This window comes from Ambystoma mexicanum, chromosome 1p (assembly GCF_040938575.1).
Source record: "Ambystoma mexicanum isolate Mex_15411 chromosome 1p, UKY_AmexF1_1, whole genome shotgun sequence".
NCBI classification, from domain to species: domain Eukaryota; kingdom Metazoa; phylum Chordata; class Amphibia; order Caudata; family Ambystomatidae; genus Ambystoma; species Ambystoma mexicanum.
The window spans coordinates 1,103,521,673-1,103,546,583 of NC_090921.1; the positions used below are offsets into that span (position 1 = coordinate 1,103,521,673).

Genomic DNA, 24,911 nt, shown 5'->3' on the forward strand with positions numbered 1-24,911 from the left:
TACTGTGATGGTTTGGGTAATACTTACCTTAAGTCTTGTGTGAATCCTTTGAGGCTGAGTGCGCGATTTGTGTGGTTGGGAGTTGGCCCATGCCACCTGCCTGGACCTAATGCTGGAACACGTATAGGGAGTCTTCTGTGAAGTCGTTGAACACTTAACTCTGAAGCAAATACTTGCTTGTTTAAGAAGATATTCTCTGGAACTTTGACTTTCCTGCAACTACCTCCGGCTGGCTCATAGACCACTAGCATCCCTCTTCTGCCTCTGAGAAAACTCATGCTATAGATTATGGAAGGACTTTAAAAGATAAGGATTCCGTATTGAAAGTATCATAAGTGTAAAAGTACTTACTTGCTAAACAAGTTAGTGTGGTAACTGTATCTCTGTGAAAAAAGAAGTTAGAAAGTGTTGTTAACTTCATGCTTACCTTTTGAGTTGCATTCTGTCCCTCCAAAAAGTATAAACGTTGATTTACTAACTTTGAATGGTGTTTCCGCCCTTCTGAAAAGTAATACATGTTGGCACTGTTTTATTATTCTTAACTGAATGAGTGTAAAAGCTTACCAATATGGTTTGCCTACCTTAAATAACAGATTGTCATTCTTAAATTGTATCATTGTTGTTTGCTGTGCTGATCGACTTTACACAGACCTAAAACAGTCTTGAAGTTAATACTTGTCTTATGAGTGGCTGAAGGAAGCCCCTCTTAAAAGTATATGGTCTTACTTACCTTGAATAGCTGCTGCTCTTCTAAACTTGTAGCTCTGATTTGTTCTGTCCCTGAAACTGCTAAAATAGTTGTTAGTTCATACTTATCATTGAGTAGCTTAAGTCCCCTCCATAAATGTACAAGTTGTTTTACTAGCTCAAAACTGAGTTCTAACAAGTCATGTTGCAAGGAGCTTACTTGTAACAGGGTTGGTTTATTATGTGATTTCATAACTAGTGTCACTGCATGACTGACTGGGGCAACTACCCTTGAATTACTTATTTTATTCTAAAAGTATAACCTGGTTTTATTCCCCAAGAATAGCTGAATGCCATTCTAAATATGTTGTAGGTTTGATTAACGCTAACTACTGATCGTATTCTCAATACGTTTATACTGGTTTTTATCCCATAAATACTGAGTTGGTTTTTATAATTGTGTTTATATGATATGTTATAGTACTTATGTTGCCAAGATTTATCTGGGCGTACTTGTATTTAATACAATACATGGTGTTTCAATGTTTCATTGGACCATAATTAAGCAACAATTTCTTTGTACCCAGCTACAGCCCTTTCTCCTCCTAAGATAAGCCTGGCTGCTGTATCCATGCTACCAAACATTCTCAGGTGGTACAGCCTTATACAAAGAGTGGAGTTTATGTGCCTCAGATATGTTTTTTATGTAATCCTGGTAGGACTTTAGAAAAACTGTCCTAAGAGTAATGGATATATATTCTGTCTTTCTCGACTGGGCATCCCTTACATAAATTTGTGTCCAGTGTGAACTGCAGAAGGCTAGAAAAGCCTGGGCAAATATGGTGGCTCTTAGACTTCAGTCGTCTTGCTGCAAGAGCTAGACAAAATTATGTGTGCGATGTACGAGACCGCTGCAGCCCAGAACCCTGAATCCTATTTCCTGGAACTCATGAACCACAAAGGAAAAGCCAGTCCTGACGGTCCATGGTATGCCCAATACCAATATTATACTTGGTGAGGAGGAAGAAAGTGGGGATACCACTGTGGAGACACATTGATCATTCCTGTCCAACTGAAATGGAGTGGTTGTAGTAGTAGTGTAGCTATTAGAGTGTACCACCCAATAGGGAGTGAGCACGCCTGCGGTATGGCAGGAGGGGTGCGTATGTGTGGCAAACTCAGTTACATTGTTCAAAATTGAGATTCAGTGAGCAGGAGCATAAAACCAGCTCCTGGGTGTCGTGCGTCACCCAGTAGGCAGGAGCTATCCCGGGGGAGGCAGGAGCTACCAGAGAAGCTCCTTTAACTTTTTGTCCATTTTGTATGAACCATTGTGTTGAAATGTGTATCGTTCTTTTTTTAATTAACATTCTTACACACTCAAAATTAATGTTACATTTACATGTTTGGAAGGCACCAGTTGGCTCCGGGAGCCAGACGTAGCTAGAAGCAAGAGCTAAATAGCTTCCAAGCTCCCTTCAATTTTGAACCCTGCCGTTCGACAGAAGTGGCGCGTAGTACAGGCAATTGTATAGTTGCATTATTAGGGTACAAGTTGTGTTGGCTATTTCTTTATAGAAAGGGTGGTAGTTAGTGTCACTCAGTGTTGAGTGCTCATAGTGGATGAGTCGGCACCAAGAGATATCTTGTGTAAAATGGAAGTCTTTGGCAGCAGGAGAGTTCTGGTGATGCATGTTAGACACTGGACGCTTCTGCTTTAACATAGGGAACGGTGAGTCCGTGGAGAGGGCTGTCAAGTACCAAGATTGAGTGCGTGGTTGGGCCTGTGGAGAGGGCCATTGCGAATGAGTGGAGTGTTTGGTAGGTCTGTGGAGAGTGCCAGAGTGGATGTTGAATGGTGTGATAGGGAAAGAAAACAAACGGGGTAACAAGAGAAAAACACAGGGTTGTAGGTGGGATAAACGGGCAAGAATGGCTTTTATGGACAGCCCCCTAGACCATATGTGTCCGCAAATTTCCCCAGTATTGCGATAAAACATTAAAATACAATGCTCAGTGGGGCGAGGAGACTACAGGACAGTGTTTACATGCATTTCCAGGGAAAGGAAAGTTTGACTGTAAGATAATAGAGAACATGTTCTCGTTCCTATTAACAAAATATATAGGTTCTAAGTTAAAAAGTCGGCTAAACATATTGAGTCTCTGGAAATTATCGAGACCCAAGGGGAAAAAATGAAGGAAGAATAGACATTGTACCGAGCGCACCGCCGCCCCCCCACCCTATGGGTTATATCCCACCTTGCGACCAGCCGCAGGATATACTAACACACAGCAGGAAAGACCAAAAGGGAGACCAGGGGAAAACAATAGGGGGGAAAAGTAGAAGGTAGCCCAAAAAGAGGCAGTGCACACGTGAGGCAAAAGAAAATATTGAGCAGACAGAGAAAAGAATACACGCAAACAGGTGGATGCCTTATTCAGTGAAGCAGAACAAGTAATAGAGGAAGAGGTAAGGAGGAAGAGCAAGGGGGATAAGGGAGAATGGCTGTCGGGGAGACTAAAATTCAAAATTAGATGGGGAGAACGAAGAGGAAGAAACAAACAAAACTGAGGGAGATGAGGAAGACGCAGCCTCAGGCGAGGGGTTACTAGCAGACGAATGGAGTGATGGGGACATTGACGAATGGACACCTGACAAATTTAGGAGAAGGGGACGAAAGGAGCGCAAACAGGATAGTGACTGTTGTGACAGGTACTGGTCCACCTCCTTACGCAGTAAGATAGGGAAGGTAAAGATGGGGTTAACACAAACTGTCAGAGAAGGAGGGGTGGGATCCAAGACCCGGGTAATGCCGTTACTGCAGAAGGGATGAGGGGGGAGCTCTGTATGTGCCATGGCAAACAATGGACTGGGACAACCTAATATGTAGCCTGCAATCCCTCGTAGTGTGAGCCAGTAAATGGATACAGGCACTGGAGAAAAAGACAACAGGGATGACATTGGCCGTAGGGGACATGAAAGGTTTATTTGCAGAAATTATAGGCGAGCAGGCAGACAAAATTAGGAATCCGGCAGGCTATAAAGGAGTGAAAGTGTTCACCAATGCTCATGTCGGAGCTCCATTTAACAACTGCCAAGCGCATGTCTGGGAGGTTCTAAGGAACATGTATCCTGACAGCTATAACGTGGGAACAGTAATGGCTCACAGAAAAGTGACGATGACCCAGCTGAATATATAAAGCGAGTTAAGGATTTATGGACCCAAGAAGGCCCTGGGACGAATGCACACCACTCGTCTATCACATATTAGTAAAAGGGCTACCAGCAGAAGTACAGGCTTTGCTGAATAAGCTAGTGAGCACAGAGGTTAAGGGGTGGTCCGAAATACAGGCAACCATAGTACATTACTTGAAGAAGAAGCAGGGAAGTGAAAGGCAGGGGGCAGAGAATGCTGCAAAGTGAGAAAACAAATTGGTACAAAATAAACTGGCCAAATACACCATGGAAGGGTCACGCCGCTGTGGGACCAGTGCCACAGGGAGGGTTTCCCATAGTACAAGCACTACAGCAAGGAAGGGTACATGCAGCCGCAATATGGACCACAGTGGGGAACACCACCACCGGGAAATTACATGCAGTGGGGGGATACTTTACTACAGGAAGAGGGTTATCACCATGAGGAAGAGAAGGGTATAGAGGAACAGGATACAGGGTTTTTGGACAATGTTACATATGTCAGAACGTGGAACACTTGGTACGCACCTGTCCATTCGTACAACCGGCTCAGACACAGGCAATCCAAGTAGCACAACAGCGGGGGCTCCAGTGACTGCAGATGCAGTGTCCCCCGCGGTAGCTACAACCAGTACAGATAAGGCACAGCAGGGAGGAATACAGACCGTGGGGGGAACAACCGTGACGGGGTGACAGTCCCAGCAGTAATTCAGCCACCTGCAGTAGCAGGCGGAACCACAGTGGTACTGGGGCAGCTTGGTAGGAAGGAACCCTTTCCCCTTCCCGCCAAATAACACTCAGCAATAGGGGAGCCCACAGAAAGTCCAGACGTGTCCAGTCCAAGCACCAAGAGTTCTCGTTTCACATAGATACAGGAGCAACGAAATCCTGCATCAAAGAGGGGGGGGATTCCTGCTATCGAATAAAGTAATGGATACACAGGGATTTTCTGGGGCGGTGTTCACGGTTCCTGGCCGGTGGTCGCGGTTCCAGCAATGAAAGACTTACCATTAACAATAGGAATGCAACACCTCATAGCTGCCTTACGGTACTCCATGACACACCCATCAATATATTGGGGAGAGACCTGCTGAGCAAACTGAATCCAACAATATAATTTACAAAGAAATGGGTGGTGTACTCCACCCCCGGTATTTACTATGCCCGGGTAGCAGCTCTCTTCTTGGCAGCACATGCACAAAAAACCTTGCGAGCACAGCCAATCTACTACAGCATGTTCCGGTACGAGGTCAAAGTTCTGCTGGGATGGGTCCCGGTATTACAGGGGAAGGTATTCCGACTAGCTTTGGACTTTCTATTCAGACCACAGTGCCAGAAGGATGATTTAAAGGGGAAAACAATGGTGTTGCAGCTGGAAGAAGCAGTAATATGCAAAGGAATTATGATTTTGTGTGGGACAGACAATGACAACATGGCGTGGTGAACAGTGCTGTGCATTGATCCCACTTCAACAATTACAGCAATATCGGATGAACAACTGTTCACTGATGGGGAGGAGAAAGGAAAGATTGTGTTCCAGATACAGATTCCCTTCCCAGTCCAGGTAGTGGAAAAAAATGGTGCCCATTCTGGCACAGTGCAAAATAAGCAGTGGGACATTTCAAACGCGTCCCAGATAAATTATGGACCAAGGGACCGTACAATGAAGGAGTGCTGAAGGGGATTGGGACAATGAAAATAAAACTGAAACAAGGGGCCGTGTTGCCCCGGGCAGAACAATATTCATTGGCTAAAGAAGCAGATGAAGGGATATACTCCACTTTGCACCAAGGCATAATTCAAACATCCACATCAACCTGCAACACAGTGATTTATGCGATAAAAAAAATCAAAAGGTGGGTCTTGGCGTTTCATCCAGGATTTACACCCACTAAATGGGTGGAAGTGGTGGAAGTGGAATTTCCTGTGGTTTCAAATACCGCTACAATATTGTGCAACATCCCAGCGAAGGCAAAGTACTTCAGTCATTGACCTGAAGAATGCATTCTTTTCCATACCTCTGCACCCAGACTCAAGATAGCTCACTGCCTTTACGTATCGCAGGACTAGATTTGAACACTTCTCCTGCCACCCCTTCTTCCTCTCCCTTCTCCATCACCATCAATGGGAGCACCACAGCCCTGTGCCACCCCTTAGAAAACCTTCAAAGGTGGAAACCAAGTTTCACTTAGCTACTCTGAATGCTTGCTCTGTTGTCACGCACTCCTCTGACGTCAGTCTCCTTGAAGACCTGATCTGGACGGTCTCACCCTTACAGAGACGTGGTTCAATGCCAGCTCTGTCACTGCTCTTGACACACTCTTTACTGGGGGCTACAACATCCTCGCCCAACCCAGACCTAACCGGCCTAGAGGTGGATTGGCCCAGATCTTCCCTGAGTGGGTCCCTGCTTCCATCATTCCTACTCAATCCTACTCCTGCTTTGAATGGAGTGACTCTGGAGCCACTAATAACACTGCTGAACTTTTTAAAATCTGCATGAAACTCGCCAATCCACTTGCAGTCTCCACCTTTCGCCCTCCTTTTCAGGCTGTCTGCGCTGTCTTGGCCTGCGATTTCACATCCAAGACTCAGGACATCCTGTCCTCACTCTCCTCCACCCCCCTCGCTTTCTCCCTTGCCCCCCCTCTCCTCCCATGCCCCTCACTCTCCTCCCTCCTGCCCAGATCACCGGATGAGGTCTCTAAAGTGGTCTGCTCTATGAAGACCACTTCAAAATCCTCCTCATTTCCAGTGTTATGCCGATGATGCACAGCTTTCCTTCAAACATCCATCTACTTCCCCTCTTCAGCCTCTAATCCCCGCCTGTCAGCCATTCAGGCATGGCATGCAGCAAATGATCTCTGTCTCAACGCCAGAAAGACAACGATCCTCCTCATAGGAACACCTGTACCCTCTTTTTCTCCTACACTCTGGCCACCCTCTTTGGGCCCCCTTCTCCTTCCAGTATGTGAGGCCAAAACCCTTGGGGTCATCTTCGGGTTTGCGCTCTCCTTCACCCTTCACATCCGGGACCTTACTAAGAAGTACCACTTCCAGCTCTACCTCCTCGGAGGCATTATTCCTTTTCTCACCTTCTCCCAGAAGCTCAATGTCTCTAAAGCTCTGATCCTCTCCAGGCTGGTCTACTGCAACAGCGTCTTTCCCGAGCTCCCTCTTTCCTCCATTTGCCCCCTCCAGCTAATCAGAATGGGGCTGCAAGACTCATCATTGTCCTCAAGCCCAGGGACCATATCTCTCCAGCTCTAAAACCGCTCCACTGGCTCCTGGCAGCTCCAGAGATCAAATTCAAGACCTCCATCATCATCCACACGGCCTTCTAGGGCCTGGAACCACGCTATCTCCAACTTTCCCTCCCTAAATACTCCCCTGCTAGAGCCCAACACTCTGCTAATTGCAATTCCCTCACTGTCAAACAGTTCTTCAAGCAGAGAGTGGTGGGCAAGTCACACTCCTTGGCGGGTGCCCCCCTTAGGAACAGCCGCCATGTCCCTCTCAGAATTGAGCAGGACCTCATGAAGTTCCGGAAACTACTCAAAACTCTGCTCTTCTCTACCTCTTTCCCTCCCCTGCTAATCACCCCACTGCCGCTGCGACAGGTGGCCTGTTTCTCATAATCTTACTGGATCCCAGGTCCTTACCAGCACCCCTACCCCCAGTGTACTGCTCTACTTGCCCCTTCTTGGCAGCTCCATATAACACCTCCAGGCAACCTATACTAGCCCTTAGCCCGAGACTCTCCTCCCTTGGCTCCTCTTGCCCTTCCCTCCTGGGCTCTCGTCCCACATTTGTCCACTCTTTGCTCCCCCTCCCGTCCCCTTCCCCTGAACTTCTCTTCAATGCATGTACGCAGGCAAATGCCACAAGGCCTAGTAGGACCATGATTGTATATTACTGTTTTAGCCATTTGTATCATTTCCCCTGTTCCCTTCCCATTTAGCCTTGTGGCGCTTTGAAACCCAATTATGTTGTATAAAACGCCTTACAAATGCTCAATAATATAAAGAATGCACAGATAAAAACAGGACTAGAATTGACTTCAACCAGGTTAGCTGCTGAAGAATTGTATCAGAGGGTGTAAAAAAAAGCAGCATTCTTTTCACTTAGTGCAGATATGCAAAGTTTATATACAGCACGGTCACTGTTAGTTGGGGGCACAGTTGGGTCCTGGTGAACTGGGGCTGTAATATGAGGGGTTAAAAAAGTACTATTACTGGTAGGACAGATTTTCATGTTGCTGCTTTCCCTCTGTAGACCTCACCCCAACTTCTTTATCTTGTCTGCAACTTGTTGTGGCTTTTTATGAGTCAAGTAAAGCCTTTTCACTTCACTTTCCTTGCTAAGCTCATCTGTTTTGGGGTACTGATCAGTCTGTATGGCTATCGGTGAAAAAGAACTCTGTTTTCCATTTTACGATTCTCTGTTTATTTTTCCCTTCAGACCTCCCATTACTGTGAATTGTGGTACAAATTTAAGGAACTCATGATGGCAACAGTAAAGACACACAAGCGATCACAGTTGAAGGGTGTTTGCTAAACTTTCTAGGTAGGTTGGAAAAGATCTACACCTAAATCTAAGATGGGAGCAAGCTACGACCATCAAATAATAAGGCAGTCCTAGATTCTAGTGGCGTCTTGTCAAAATAAAAGGGCCTATACTAAGAAAAACCTATTGCCAGTCCTTATGCTAAATACAAAAAGAGTGGGGGATAAGGTTCACAAGAAAGATAGAGATGTTCACAAATGATAAGTCGGGATGTGGTAGCCGCGGGTCTCCTTTCCCCACTTTTTGAGCATGCGACAAGGTGGGACTCCTGAGCACAGCACACGCTGGAGCTTTCCCATCACGAGACAATAGTTCCGCTGTCGGGTATCGGGACCTCCGGTGGTTAAGTCTCTTTTCTACAAAACGTCTCTGGCCCCTGAGGACCTGATGCGGTCAGAAGGAGCTTTCCCATCACGAGACAATAGTTCCGCTGTCGGGTATCGGGACCTCCGGTGGTTAAGTCTCTTTTCTACAAAACGTCTCTGGCCCCTGAGGACCTGATGCGGTCAGAAGGAGCTTTCCCATCACGAGACAATAGTTCCGCTGTCGGGTATCGGGACCTCCGGTGGTTAAGTCTCTTTTCTACAAAACGTCTCTGGCCCCTGAGGACCTGATGCGGTCAGAATAATAAACAAAAGTTCCTTTCGGCTTGTACTTTGGGTGATGTCTTTTCACCCCTGGATCCCCCTCTTCCGGGCACAGATCCACAAACAGTTCCTATTGATATCAGGATCTTCGGTGGTTGACTCACTTCCGAGGGCCTAATAGGTTAAAATATAACAAACAAAAATCTCCTTTCGGATTGCGCTTGGGGTGATGAGTCTTCACCCCCTGGGTCGTTCTCTTCCGGGCTCAGACCCCTCCCTAATATTAGCCGCTCTCAGTTGGGTTCACTCAGGCTTGTATTCAAATGATTTCTCTGCTGCATTCATGTGTCGGTGGGGTGATTGATTTTTCACCCCTGGATCCCCCTCTTCCTGGCTCAGACCCTTCTCGAATCATAGCCTCCCTCCGTCGGGTTCACTGCATCTTTTCAGAACAATCTCACTTGTGACATTCATGAGTCTTAATGTCTTTTTAAACAGTTCACTGTGGACACCCCTCTGCCCGGTTCACTTTCAATCAGCATCCCTCCGTGGGGTTCACTCTTGCCAATTCTTTCCTTCACACAGTTCTTTCTCTTGAATTCACTATGTGGAATTCAACTCCCTTTGCTTTCCAATTACGTGCAGGTCAAAGACTTTTGACTGTACACAGGTTTTTGCTAGACCCCTATATGACCACTTTGACCTTGTGGCTTTCCTAGGGCCTTCTAGTATCGGTAGTTCAACAAACGCGGGATCAACCAGAGTCTCTCTAGTGAGCACCCATGTGGTGTCGGGCCCCTCTGCAGCTAGTTTTCCCTCAATGTTCATAGTTCTTTGTACTTTTCTTAATTTGCTACTTTGCGACTTTCATTCAACACAGTTCGGGTTCTAATCGGTTCTCCCCTCGACTCACCGCTGTGATGAATGGCTTGGCTTTACTTGTATCTGGAGTCAAGGATGGTACCACGGTAGCAGGCGTCTCTCTGTCCTGCTTATCAACGTAGGCATGCTCTGTATACTGTTAACATCTGCTGCAACACACTCTGGCTTTTATTCGCAGTCTTATGTTTACTTCCACAGAGGCTTCGGAAAGGTTGCTTCTCTCCTTGTCGCCCCTTTGGTTCCCACCCCATTTCTCCTCCTCTTGAACTGCCGTGCTTCGATAACTCTCGTTGTGCGGTCTGCCTTGCTGCTTGTGTGCTCTCGTGCTCCACCTTTTATCCGTGTGGGGAAAGGAAAGGGCCGTCAGGTGTGTGTGTGATTCCGGTCAATTGTCTGACTTTTGGTTGGGAAACATCAGGTAAACAGTATTCGCATTAGTCCGTTGTCTTTCATGGTGTAAGAAAGTGTTCGTGTCAGAAAGGGGGGCAGGGGATTAGCGTTCTGTAGGGTTTACAAAATAGACAGGGGGTGATGGGAACAGTAGTATTTTGTTAATGCAGATCGGGAGTTCGTGGAAATAATAACCAAATGGATATGGAAAAGAATGACTAGGAGTATTCGGGTAGGCAACAGAAAAACTGGGGTTCTGAGAGAGGTTGTTTCCTACTGTGACAGGGTTTGGGCTCTTAATAGCTTTACCAGAGGTGTAGAGGTGATTGGATTCTGGCAATGGAGACTCATTGAGCTGAAGGGAGGTAGAGTTGGTACAACCTATGAAAGCCTCAAGGACTTTGTTCTCCTTTCATTCTTTCCCAGTATAATACTGCGTCTCGGCTGGGAGACTCCCCCGAGTGTAACCCCGGGCTCCCCTAGCCAGGTGTTCCTCCCTCGCTTGTCCACCCCCTAGGTTGGTATTTGAGAGTGCCAGCCTTTCCCTGGCCACCTGAATAAGGGATTCTCGAAGTTTACCCTGGAGAGTACCTTCAGGTTTCTCACACAAAGCAGCAGTATTTGTCTGTGGCCGGATGTGGGGCTGGGACTGTCTGGTCCCAGTCCACATCCATGCCAGAATGTGTGTGCCGCTGGGCAATTGCGGTGGCCAGAGGCTGTCTGGGATTGGTCTGCCCCTACCAGTTTGAATGGTGCAGATCCTTACCATTGCTGTGGAACAGATTCATTGAAGCACAGAACCGCTGACGAGCCAGACCCAAAACCTGGTGACCCGTGTATAGTGACCCGTGTACCAGAGAGTCCTGGAACTCCTTCATCAGAACCAAGACCTGAGATAAGGGGAATTTGCAGTGCTCCCGAAGTGAATCCGAGTAAAGGGGGGGGCGATTAAACCTACCGGTTTGTACCCCCCTACCTCTAAAGTGTTAAACATGTGTAAAGTCTATCTATCTCTCTAGCCTGATCGAGATCAGTTGAATTCTAGTCAAGGATCCCCCTGGGCTTCTCTTAAAGTGGTTGGATTGGGAGAGGATCTGCTAAGAACTTTTCTTCGGTTGTTTCTTAACTTTGGGACCCCGACAAAACTTCCTGTTGGCTTTGCACATGGCATTTTTAGCCTGTACTGTGAATCCTGAATTTACGTGAACCCTTTCGCTGCAATTGCACCCACCTGCTTGCACACTGCATTATTAGCCTGTACTGTGAACCTTGAATTTAGGTGAACACCTATTACCATGAGTAAAAACATAAATACCCAGAGCCTACCTACTTATGATTGGACTCTTCACCATCATGTCCTTTGCTACCTCTAACACAAGCCCACCTATAAGACAGAAATATGAGACTTAGGGCAAGACTACCCTGCATTTATGAACCCAAAAGAAATAATATAAATAATACCACTGGACTTCTCTCTACCCATGACTACCTAACTAAGCGTGCACAGGCAACCAAAACAGACACCCCAAACCCGGTGCCTGCCCAATCTTACACAAAGTAGCACCTGAGCCAAAGTAGACATTTAATCAAACGTTCACACAATCCTATCCCTAAGAGTACCCGGACATTAACTGGGTCACTCATCAACGCCAGATCCATGGTAGCCCATGCCACCAAAGCAACAGCAGCCTGGACCTACTTGCCGTAACAGAGACCTGGCTCCACGAGACAGCAGTACCTACCCTGATGTTAGCTGTACCTGACAGCTACCATATCCTCAGAGTAGATAGACCTAATGCTAAAGGCGGTGGCCTAGCCATCATTTCTAAAACTACCTTGCCTATTAGGCTTGCCACCTCACCTCCTTGTTCATCCTGTGAAATACTCACAGCTAAATTGCTGTTATCCAATAACCGCACGTTGACCATCCATTTGATTTATAGGCCCCCAGGACCATTAGGAACCTTCGAAGATGACCTTACCAGCCTTATAGCGATTAATACACAAAAGCACTCCCAAACCTTGCTGATGGGCGATTTCAACATCGGCCTCAATGACCCAGACAACAAGCATGCCCACTCAATGACAGCCTTACTTAATGACCAATAGCTCTCCCAAAAAGTCCTCTCACCTACTCACATCAAAGGCAGAACCCTCGACTGGGTATCCAAACTCAACTGTAACATTGCCATCACCAACATCGTCCCACAACCTTGGACGGACCACTACTTAATCAACTTCATCTCCTCACCCCCAAAACTATCAGTATGATACCCCCCCTACCCACTAGAAGTAAAAAAGATATCGCTGCTGAAAAACGTATCCCGCTCCTCCTCCCCGCTATCAATGGCCTGGAGAACAACACTGACCCAGACACCTTAGTGGACACCTTCAACAAAGCTATGACTACGGCACTAGACACCATTGCTCCAACTAAACTGCGCAAAGGCAAACAGGAAACGCATTTGAATGCCTGGTTCACACCCCAACTTAATGATCTAAAAAAGCAGATAAGTTGCAAGCTATCTGGCGCAACTCGCCTACCGACAACAACAAAGCCAAATTAGACCAACTATCCAAATGCTATAAGAAAGAAATCATAAACACAAAAAAAACCTATTTGACGACAGAATCACAAAAGCCAAATTAAACACGGAGGAACTCTTTTCTCTGGGAAATGGAATCCCCCTACAACCAGTAGACACTGTCCCAAAGGACAAGATATGGTGTACGAACATACAAAACGCCCTATCAAATAAAATCTCCTCCCTCCAACTCATAATAACCAAAAAAAAGGCTCTCTGCCCCTCTCTGATCAACTATTCCGCCTTTTTTTCAAAACCATCTCAATCATTGATACTGAAAAGGTCATTCTCTCCTTGAAACCCTCCAACTGCAAGAGTGACAGTTGCCCAGCGCAAATAATAAAGGATGCAGCCAGAGACTTAGCCCCTTTTATCTTGAAGCTCATAAACTCCTCCTTTAAATCAAATACAGTACCTACCACCCTGAAAGAATCCTGGGTCCTCCCCTTACTCAAAAAACAAACCCTCGATCCATCCATCCCCACTAACTATAGACCCATCACTACCATACCTTTCCTACTCAAAATTGACAGAGTAGCCTATTTAAAAATTCCGGGCTACCTGGAAGCTAATCATCTGCTAGGCTCTTGGCAATCGGGATTCCGCCCTCTCCATGGTACCAAAACAGCCTTGCTAGACCTTAAGACAAAAATTGAGGAGTTAAAGGATAGTGGCAAAACAGCTTTGCTACTGCTACTGGACTTGTCAGCAGCCTTTGACTTGGTGGACCATGCAGTTTTATGCAGCCACCTCAGGCTCACTGCTAACTTCACAGGAGATGCCATAGCCTGGGTCCAATCCTTTTTAGCCAACTGGACTATGAGAGTTTTCTCTACTTCCACCTGTGCTGATCCTATCCAAATAACATGCGGAGACCCACAGGGATCCTGTGTCTCACCCACCATGTACAACATATTCACCAAGCCTCTACTTGACAAGTTGGACAGACTGGGTGTCACCTACACTAATTATGCAGATGACACCCAGATCCTCATACCCCTTTCGGGCAACTATGAAGCGGACCTGGCTTTGGTGAATAAGATATACATCCTCATTCAGGCATGGATGACGGCCTCTGCCTGAACGACGATAAAACTGAGATTCTGCTCCTCGGATCTGACTCTAACCTAAAAAAACGAACCCCAAACTACGCATCCTTCAATATTGACAACAATATCATCAAGGCTGTGCCCGAGGTAAAAACTCTAGGATTCTAGCTGGACTCTTCTCTCACCTTGAAAAAGCAAGTTAACTCTTTCTCCTCCACAACAGCCTACACTTGTAAATTAATCCGAGCTGCCAGACCATTCCTCTCCAGTGCTAGCTGTATCACCTTGGCTAATGCTCTTATCATGTCTAGACTAGACTATTGCAACGCCCTGTACTCAGGAGCCAACAAGTATGTCACTGACAAACTCCAAAAATTGCAAAACAACACCCTAAAAGCAGCGTTGAACATCCCATATAGAGAGCACATCTCTAAATTCCGGAAAGAGGCCAATTGGCTAAAAATAAAGGATAGAATCCTTCTCAAAACCATATCTATTACTTCCAAATGCCTAAACAATCTAGCACCTCCTTACTTATCGGAGAAAATCTCCAGGAAATCCACAACCTGACCTTTGAGATCTGCCAACACATTCTTGCTCTAAATCCCTAGATTTAAACTTACCACTAGCTATCCAGTCAAAGCCGCGCAAGTATGGACTACACTCCCAATAGACCTTAGACGTCCCCTACCCTACGCCAGATTTAGAATCAATGCTCTCAAATGGCTTTGCTCTAATGACCCATAACCGCCGCTCCCCCCATTGCCACTACACCCTGACAACCACCGCACCTAACATTACTACTGCGACTTACACACCGTTTATCCATAGCCATAGCCGTAGGCACTCAGTAATTTATGCAATGTTAAGTCTGACCCTTGTTCCTGTATCTAATCAGTTATACCTTTCCATGCTCCATGAATAGCACATGTCTATACTGCTCCACTTACTGTACTCACATGGTATTCACCTGTATCCATGAATGACAAATGTCTGTACTGTTTCATTTACTGTACTACACTGTATTCACATGTATGCACTAGTTTGTGTCAGGCACTGTAACTAAGCTTTGAGAATTCTTGTACTGTTGCGCCCAGCTGCCCAAGGGCTTGGTGCGCATTATCAAATTAATAAACAAACAAAAAAATTAGTCCCTGGAGAAATCGGCGTTGGGGGAAGGAAGGGTGCAAATTAATCTACTACCACTAACCGATCATTGAGACTATAATAATTGTAAAAGGTGCTATATAAATGACATATACAATACAATACATGTTCTCCATAGGGTTAGATGGGTTTAAAGTCCTGTACCTAAATAACTCTTTTCTGACTTGGGTTGGTGGGGGCCTTGTCAAGGAATCCCTCCTAGGACTATGCGAACGACTGGGGTTGAGCGAGTTATCTTTCCTGAACTTTAACTTGTTGACTCTTATTGATCATAAGAGAGTGGCGATGCCAGTGATTAATAAACCTACCTGTGAAATACATACTTTGGAACTGGTGACGTTTAGGCACAGAGTCTCAAACCATGTTATGGTTTGACGTTATAAGAGCTAGGGAAGCTGTTCTATGATTATCCTGACATGCTCTTTGTTGGGACACAGACCAGACCAGGTGAGATTGAATGTGCTTTTATTGCTTACGGTTGAAGACACATAGTAGAGACCCCCAACCGGCTCTACAGCTAAACAGAAACTGCTGTTTGTCGAGCAGTAACATTCTGACATTTTTACTCTAGAATTGTGTGACCTCACCGCTGGCACAGTAACTCGCATAGCAACACATCAACATCAATAACAAGGCATCATCATAACACACCCCCTCCCTTACCTGAAACAAAAAAAAAATATGTACATTGAAATGACAGCATGTTAAACAAATACAACAAATTGGTATGAATGGCTCACATAGCAACACATCAACATCAATAACAAAGCATCTTACTAAAATAATAAACAACTGAGTATGGAAATTATATTTTTTTTTCATTTCCTCATTCTAGCAACTCTTGATAAATTCCATATTTGACCATTTTCCAATTTCACAGCACCCTCATAAACTTGGGCCACCCTAACTTGATCCGAATACAAAGGATCACCCTTCTTGGAGATAACAGCTCTTCTTATTCTAACAAAATCACCCACCTAAACAGCCGTTCTCTTCCTAGGAAACTTCTCATTCATTTTTTAACCCATTTTCCCTTCCTCTCTTCCATCCTCTTCTTCACTTCATCCACTACTTTATCTGTTTCTCTGGCCCGACGCAGCCAAGCCGGAGACTGTAATGTGTTCCCCTTTCGATCTCTCATTAACTCAAAGGGACTGACCCCCATTTCAACATTGGGAGCCATCCGCAGGGCATACATCCGTTATTTGACCGCAACCTTTCTATCAAGACCACATGCACTTGCCCCTCTAATTCCTTCCATTATACACCGGTTGACTCTCTCAATCATACCATTACCTTGCGGATAATAAAGTGCAGTTCTCTTATGTTTTATTCCACACTTTTACATATACTCTTGAAATAGGCCCCCAGTGAACTGTGGACCATTATCCGTGAGCACACTCCTGGGCAGTCCTTCCCTCTCAAAAACTTCTACAAATCCCACAATGCTCTGACCCGTGACCTCTTTTGTCACTTTGAACTCCGTCCATCGCGAAAACATGTCCACCAAGGCCAACACAAACCTACCACGGCCCATACCCATATCCACTGGGCCCAAAACATCTATTGCGAGTTCCTGCCAGACTCCCTTTGGTCCTTTCATTTCCCTCACCGGCTGGACCACAGCTGCTAAATTCTTTCCCGATTTGATACAGTCCACACATCCCACAACCGCTCTTTCAACTTCACGATCAAGGCCCGGCCACCAATAATCGGCTTTTATTATCTCCTTGTTTTTGTATGTTCCTATATGACCTTGATGGGCAATGGTAATTCGTTTTTTTCTCAGACGGCCATCCTCGTCGCCAATGTTGGGACACAGAACAGACCAGGTGAGATTGAATGTGCCTTTATTGCTTACGGCTGAAGACACATAGTAGAGACCCCCAACCGGCTCTGCAGCTAAACATAAACTGGTGTTTGTCAAGCAATAACATTCTCTGACATTCTTACTCTATAATTGTGTGATCTCACCGCTGGCACAGTAACTCACATAGCAACATATCAACATCAATAACAAGGCATCATCGTAACACTCTTTCTATTGCGAATGCATCTCAGTACTTGCCTGTGTCTCACTGGTCATTGAATCAAATGCTATGAATGTATATGTCTGTATTACTAGTGTTTTTGTGACAATATTTGACTGAGCGTTTTACTTGCTTAGTGTGTATTTTAAAGGCCTACTCAACTATTGTATATTTTTATACGTACTTGTCTAACTAGAAATATTGATGTTGCTACGTGTAAACGCATTGTAGCCCTAGACCACTCTCACCCTTTCTGAGATTAAGCCTTACCGCTCAGTTACCTTACCTTGATTAGGTTTGACTAAAGTCTGTCTTCCCTGTTCTCCAGCATGGGGTCTGGCATGGATTCACATGCTCCTGAATATATTCCCCGTCGTCAGGCCGGGAATCCTCGGTAAAGAAAGAATCAGTATCAGTTTCGTTTCTGATCTGTCTTTCTTAGTAGTAACCAATCACTGATCTCTGGGTCATATGACTGCCCTCTACCTAAGCCCCTCCCCTGGCAGCCATCCTCAGATTTTTACCGCACCTTCAAGTGTTGGGAGTCCTCGTGTTTAGCTCTCGAGCTTTTACTGCGTTTTTCGCGCTTTTCAGGAGATTTTTCTCTCTTTTTCAGTTAATCGAGCCTCAAGCTCCACCGTTTTTACTTCTGATAACGGGGACCGGTTTCGGAATTCTTCTATGCCCCTCAAAGGTGAAGTTTTCGTCGAGTTGCGCTTCTTGGAGGATTCCAGAAGATCTGTGGCCTACCTCAACGGACATGGCCCAGGACAAGGGAAGCTCGACGCCCGGATCCAAGCTGTTCAGGAGCTGCCCAGGATGCGGATTGCAAAATGTTTTCAAGGAGGACGAGCATTCGAGATGTCTTTACTGCCTTCATGAAGACAAGACGCACGTGGAGAAGGACTGTGCATTCTGCAAGAACCTGTCGGAACGGACCAAGCAAGATCGTCGTTCCCGCCTCGCCGTCTGGCTGGAGAAAGGCACAGCAAGTGAGAAGGCGAAGAAAAAGTCTGAGCGGTCTTCTAAGTCCTGTGAGGGCGCCCCGGAGTCCGGGGCCCAACAGAAGGCCAAGCACCGCGAGTCCGCGGGCACCGGGAGCGCCGAAAGGTCGGGCTCCTCGGCTGCCAGGCAGGGCGCGACTTCCCCGGCACGATCAACCACGAGCCAGCGCACTCGTTCGGGGAAGAGGAAGTCCGAGAACCCGGGTAAGCTTCTGGAGAGGCCCTGGTCGATCTCGAAGGGAGCCGAGGGGGAGCCAGGCGATGACCCTCCCCCCAAAGCGAAGGCCCAGGACGCACCTAAGGTGGTGAGGGCCTTGCTCCACCCGGCAAAGGCCTCTATCGAGGTTGTCGCAGCGGCCCTGGCGAAGCCGGCAGAGGCTACGCCAGTGGAGGCGGCCTCGGGGCCCAGAGTTTCCCTGCCGCCACAGAGGGAATCCTCTTTCCAGAACATCCTTAAGACCCCCGTGAAGACCCTGGTGGATAAAAGAGGGGGGGGGCGGTGGCCATTACGGACTCGGATTCAGCCTCAGAGGAGGATCCGGTGGAAACCGTGAAAGGCCCCAACGAGAGGTTCATTGGTCTCAACGAGAGGTTCGAGAAGGTTCGATCCAAGGGGACGGTTCATGCTGATGTGATCGAAGATAGCGACGATGGCGACGACGAGGGCCCAGTGGAGCAGCCATCCCATCCGTCACAGCCATTACCCGAGCCCCAGGATAGCTCGGCGGCCATTTTGTTGGCGATCCAATCCTTATGTACTGAGATAAGGACGAGGTTACCACGGACCCCGACGGAGGATCCAGAACCAGGCCCGCCGGGAAGCCCACCGAACAAGCGGAGGAGAGTCCACCCTGCTCCGCCCTTCGTACCCACGAGGCCTGTGGACCCCGCATCGCCCTCGCCGGACCATAGAGAGGATACGGCGATGGATACAGCGACGGGGACGGACGATGACGGTGGCGATGACACAAAGGATATCCCATCATCACCCCCCCTCGGGCCTCTCCACCCGACGAAATTGGCTCTTTTCACGCCATGATAACCAGGGCATCCAAGCTCGTCCAGCTCTGCCCTGAGGGACAGAAAAAGGAAGGGTTTCTTTACCAACGACGAGAGGCCAAGAGAAAGACGGTCCTCGCGGTGCCGTTGCTCGACGACATCTGGGACTAGGGGCTGGCTCTCCTCAAGAACCCTTCCACGACACCCGCCAAGAGGGACAGGTACGAGAAGAAGTACCGGGTCCCCGATGCCGCCCCCTTGTGCCTGAGGGCCCAGCCCACGCCAGACTCTGTCCTCTCGGCAGCAGCCAAGAAGAAAGCAGCGGGTGCGGCGGCTTCCACTTCCCCACCGGACAGCGAGGGCAAGAAGTTGAACTCCATGGGACGACAAGTCATCTCGTCGGCAGCGACGGCGATTAAGGTGGCCAATGCCTTAGCGATTGTGGCCCGTTACGACAGGGAGCTTTGGTTCAAGTTAGCTCCTCTGCTAGACTTCCTACCGGATGACAAGAGGGCGGAGGCCCTACAGATTCTGCAGGAAGGAGAGGTGGCGTCGGATCACGCCATAACGGTGGCAATGGACTTTGCCGATACCGGATTTCGCAAACTGGGCAACGGGGTTTGCCTCCGACGATGAGGATGGCTCAAGGCGACGGACTTACGCCAGGACGTCCAGACCAGAGTTTTGGACATGCCGTTAGACGGCAACAACCTGTTTGGAAAGACGGTGGGTGAGTCCCTCCAGGCCTTCAAGACACACGGAAACAGCCCGAGCCCTAGGAGTCCTTCAGCAACGGCGGCCCTTTTGGAGGCAGACAGGGAGACTCCAAAGGGTCCAGCGTCGGCTCTTCTACTTACCGCCAGGCGGCCCGCTCCTCGTCTCATGAGGCCTACAGAGGCCGCAGCAAGCAAGGAGGGTCTCGCCGCCGTCGGCAAGGAGGCCAAGGCGGCAAGGCCTCTTCCATGCAGGACTGAACTGGCCGTTGCGTCGGGCCCCCACCGAAGCACCCCGGTGGGAGGCCGGCTGACGAAGTTCGTCAGCGTGTGGGAGTCCATCTCCACCGACCGTTGGGTGCTGGACACCCTGGCCCGCGGACACTCGCTGGAATTTCAAAAGAAGTGTCCTTGCATTCCTCCTGTGGCCCGGAAGGAGAATCACGTCCCTCAACTGCTGTTGGAGGCAAGGGCGATGCTCAGGAAGGGGGCCATCAAGCTCGTCCCCAAGAGGCTCCGGGGCTCCGCAGTATACTCAAGATACTTCCTCGTCCGAAAGAAGACAGGCGGTTGGCGCCCCATCCTGGACCTGCGTCGGTTGAACAAGTACATCAAGGCACAGAAATTCAGGATGCTCACCCTCCAGCACGTGCTGGGACGACTGGAGGAGCGCGACCTCCTATCGTCTCTGGACCTGGAGGATGCTTACTTCCACATCCCCATTCTAAAAGGTCACAGAAAGTTCCTCAGATTCGTAGTCCAGGGGCGTCAATACCAATTCAGAGCCTTGCCGTTCGGATTAAAGTCGGCACCCCGGGTGTTCACCAAGTGCCTCGCACCCGTGGCGGCGCGGCTGCGCCTGCAAGGAATCCACGTCTACCCTTACCTGGACGACTGGCTAATCCGTGCAAGGTCAAGAGAACTCACCGTCGAACACACAGCGAGGACCGTCCGCCTGCTCACGGAGCTGGGATTCGCCATTAACTACCCCAAATCCCGTCTGGTCCCGTCGCAGGTGGCACTGTTTCTAGGAGCAAAGCTCGATACAGTGAGGCGATTGGCATCTCCGTCGGAAGAAAGGACGAAGGCCATTTTGGGCAGGGTGCAGCCCCTGTTCGCCACGGAGGTGACCAGAGTGAGGTCCATCAAGTCCCTCCTCGGGATGATGTCCTTGTGCATCTACCTTGTGCCCCTTTTCAAGCGGCGGGCTGCTTTGAAGACAGGATCCCGCTCGACGAGGAGTTCCGTTGGGCGATTCTATGGTGGGGTGCCCGTGCGCACCTCTCGGCAAGTATGGACTTTCAGGCCCCAGCATATCAGGAGACGGTAACGACGGACGCCTCCCTGGAGGGATGGAGCCCCCACACCGGAGATCTCCACGCAAGAGGCCTCTGGCTCCCGGAGGATAGGTCTCTTCACATCAACATCCTGAAGCTACGAGCCGTGTTCTGGGCGCTCAGATCGTTCCTTCCGTCCCTCAAGGGCAAAGTGGTGAGGATCTTCACCGACAACACCACGATGTTCTACATCCGGAAGCAGGGAGGCACCAGATCCCCAGCCCTATCCAAGGAGGCCCAGGATCTGTGGCACTGGGCCGTCGCCCAGGGATGTTTCTGGTTCCCTTCCACCTGGCAGGGATAAAAAACACCATCGCCGGCTCACTCAGCAGGGAGCTGCACTCGTGCCACGAGTGGGAACTACGCCAGGACCAGGTGGATCGGCTCTTCCAACAATGGGGCAAACCCCAGATCGACCTGTTTGCGACGGCGACGAACTCCAAGTGCCAGAGGTTCGCCAGCAGGTTCGCCCAGCCGAGGAGCATGGGCGATGCTTTCTCGTTCCCTTGGGACGGCCTGTTCCTGTACACGTTCCCCCCGTTGCCGCTCCGTCTCATCAACCAGCTCAAGAGGTCCAGGTGCAGGATGATCCTCGTCGCACCGGCGTGGCAGAGACAAATCTGGTTCCCGGACCTTCTGGACTTGTCAGCGTCCCCACCTATGAAGCTGGCGACGGACGCGGATCTTCTCTACAGAGAAGGAGGCGCCATTCTCCATCACGGCCCGGTGTCGCTGAACTTGCAGGCTTGGCTTCTGCAGCACTAGAGTTTGGAGGATACGATATCGTGGCTGACTGCAGAGAGGTTCGTGCAAAAGCCAGGGCGTCTTCAACTCTCAAATGTTATGGACATAAGTGGAAGAGGTTCTCTGTCTGGTGCCGTGCACAGAAGATTAACCCTCTGCGGATTAAGGCCCCTCAAGTATTGCCGTACCTACTGTCGCTGGCCAAAGCAGGACTGGCTCACGTCTCCATCAAAATACATCTGGCTGCCATTTCACGATACACCAGAACTACAGGATTGGCGTCCTTATGGTCTCATCGCCTGGTGAAGGAATTTATGAAGGGACTATTCTGATCGTTCCCGCCAGTGAAGGCCCCTACCCCGGCGTGGGAACTCACCGTGGCGCTGACCAGGCTCATGGGGCCCGATTCGAGCCTATGCACTCAGCGCCGTTGAAGTTCCTGTCGTGGAAGTCAGCATTTCTTGTGGCCATCACCTCCGCACGACGAGTGGGAGAGATCCAGGCCCTATCTTGCAAGCCTCCATACTTGACTTTTCACGACACGGGGGTGGTGCTGAGGACGCACCCCTCCTTAATGCCCAAGGTGCCGTCGGACTTCCAACTCAACGAGCCCTTGGTGTTGCCAGCTTTATTCCCGTCGCCTTCGTCTCCTGCGGAGAGGACTTTGCACTCGCTGGATGTGGCTAGAGCGCTGAAGTTCTACGTGGACCGCACCAAGAGTTTTCGGAAGACGTCGCAGCTGTTTGTGAACTTTGGACCTGTGAATCAAGGGAAGGCTCTCTCGAAGGCTTCCATTTCCAGATGGCTCTCCGGCTGCATCATGCACTGTCACGAGTTGGCAAACCGACCGCTGCCCAGCCGTCCGAGAGCCCATTCGACCAGAGCGATCACTGCTACTACGGCGTTCCTGTCTGGTGTGCCCCTGCTGGACATCTGCAGGGCTGCTACTTGGAGGTCGATGCACACCTTCACAAGATTCTACTGCGTCAATCGGGACTCCAGGGAGGAGTCCAGGGTCGTCCAAGCAGTGCTTAAGGTGAGCCTGGTGAGGAGGTAAGAGATGCTTAATGTTGAGTTGTTGTATTGCTTAATGTTGAGCCTTTTGCCACCTCCCGTGGTTGTGCATGTGTATACTGCTATGTATTCTTATATTCATGAGCATGTGAATCCATGCCAGCCCCCATGCTCCAGAAGGAACAAGTTACTTACCTGTAACTGTTGTTCTGCAGAATGGGTCTGGCATGGATTCACATGCGAACCCTCCCTCCTTCCCCTCTGCGGCTCTTCACTTGGTCATACTGCCACTTTACATGCTACCAAATCTGAGGATGGCTGCCAGGGGAGGGGCTTAGGTAGAGGGCAGTCATTGGCTGGGGGCAGTATGACCCAGAGATCAGTGATTGGTTACTACTAAGAAAGACAGATCAGAAACTAAACTGATACTGATTTTTTCTTTAACAAGGATTCCCGGCCTGACGACGGGGAATATATTCATGAGCATGTGAATCCATGCCAGACCTATGCTGGAGAACAACAGTTACAGGTAAGTAACTTGTTCCTTCACCGTAATGGGGTGGCTTCCCAAAAACCTCCCTGGGGGCTGGTTTTAAAAATCAATCTTAACAGATGCAACTGGTCATTTTACAATAAATCAAGTTCTACTATTTTTCTCCCTTTTTTCCAATAGGCACGTCTGGTACCCATTGATGTTTGTCTTCCTCCCGTATCACAGAAAAGGTGTCGGAATTCTTCGAGAAAGGTATTGTACATTGACATAAGTATAGTGACCCTTGCCTGTCTCTTTTAACATGTTTTTTTTTGTCACGTAATGGAACAATGACTCAGTGATTCATCACCTGCAGTCAAACTGGGAAACCAGTATTGGACCCTCATTCATGCTTTCTGCTTAGAATACCAATGGATTGCCTATCCATCCTCTTATGGAAGAGCTGAACATCACGTTGGTCGTTCCAGTATATATGCGCAAAACATTACTAGCCCATCACTTAACTACCCATCTGTTGACAGTATGGAAAGTATCCTACTCGTGCTTTGCTTGAATTTGTCAACATTTGAACCGCCTTCACCTTTGCCAAATTACCATAACTGTATTTCTATCAGTTAATCAGTAGCTAAAATTGCTGGCACAAAGAAGTCATCACAATAACCTTTGGCAATATCTCTGAATGGCATAGACACGCAGTGATGGTGCAGATCCAAAAAATGAAAAAACAACTTGCTTGCTTACTCGCCCTGATGGTGATGGGGATCAGGCAGAGGAGCAGGGCTTCTTCACTGGGACTTCACTGGAGTTGATGCTGGTCCACTGCAAAGGTAGTCCTTGTGGTGTTTGCGGCTGCTGCTCTTCCTCAGGGGTCTTGACTCGAGCAATGATCTGTTTGGACTTGATAATTGCCTAGATCCACCAATTTTAAGAATCTGCACCATTCAAACTTCCAGTGTCTGTCCAATCGCATATAGCCAGTGGCCACACAATCTGCCCAGCAAAAGACATTCAGGCACCAGGATATGTGCTGGGACCAAACAATCCCAGCCCCCACATTTGGCCATACCCATAAACCACCCATGGGCCCTTTCCCAGTGTTAGGCAAGATATTATGCAGTACCCTGTGGGAGACTGCACGAGCCTTGTCCTCTTGGCAGTAGTTAACCCAACCTTTGGTATAAGCATGTACTACACAAGTTGGTAGAGGGACTGAGCAGCCAGGCTTATCTTAAGAGGGGTCAATGTGAGCTGTAGGGCTGTAAAATGTAGTTTCACAATGACCAGTATCCATATAAACACACTTTCTTGATTAAACAATTATTTATTAATTTAACAGTCAGTTGAATAAGACTTCCTTAGATGGGAACAAAATATGTAACACAAAAATATACTTCGAGGGGATTGGGTCCTCCGACGTGTTCCATATCTATGACATGTAATCACCACAGCTGTGCTGCTTCGGAAACTT

The 24,911-nt window shown here is 48.4% G+C and overlaps 1 protein-coding gene across 3 annotated transcripts in view; it reads left to right on the top strand.

Moving 5' to 3' along the window:
* The window catches only part of HASPIN (histone H3 associated protein kinase), a 734,185-nt gene that overhangs the window by 238,290 nt on the left and 470,984 nt on the right, over nt 1–24,911 (top strand). For all 3 annotated transcript variants that reach the window (XM_069604709.1, XM_069604710.1, XM_069604711.1), the window contains one exon: nt 23,624–23,695. In XM_069604709.1, the coding sequence (XP_069460810.1) occupies nt 23,624–23,695 (72 nt within the window). The remainder of the gene's footprint in view (nt 1–23,623; nt 23,696–24,911) is intronic.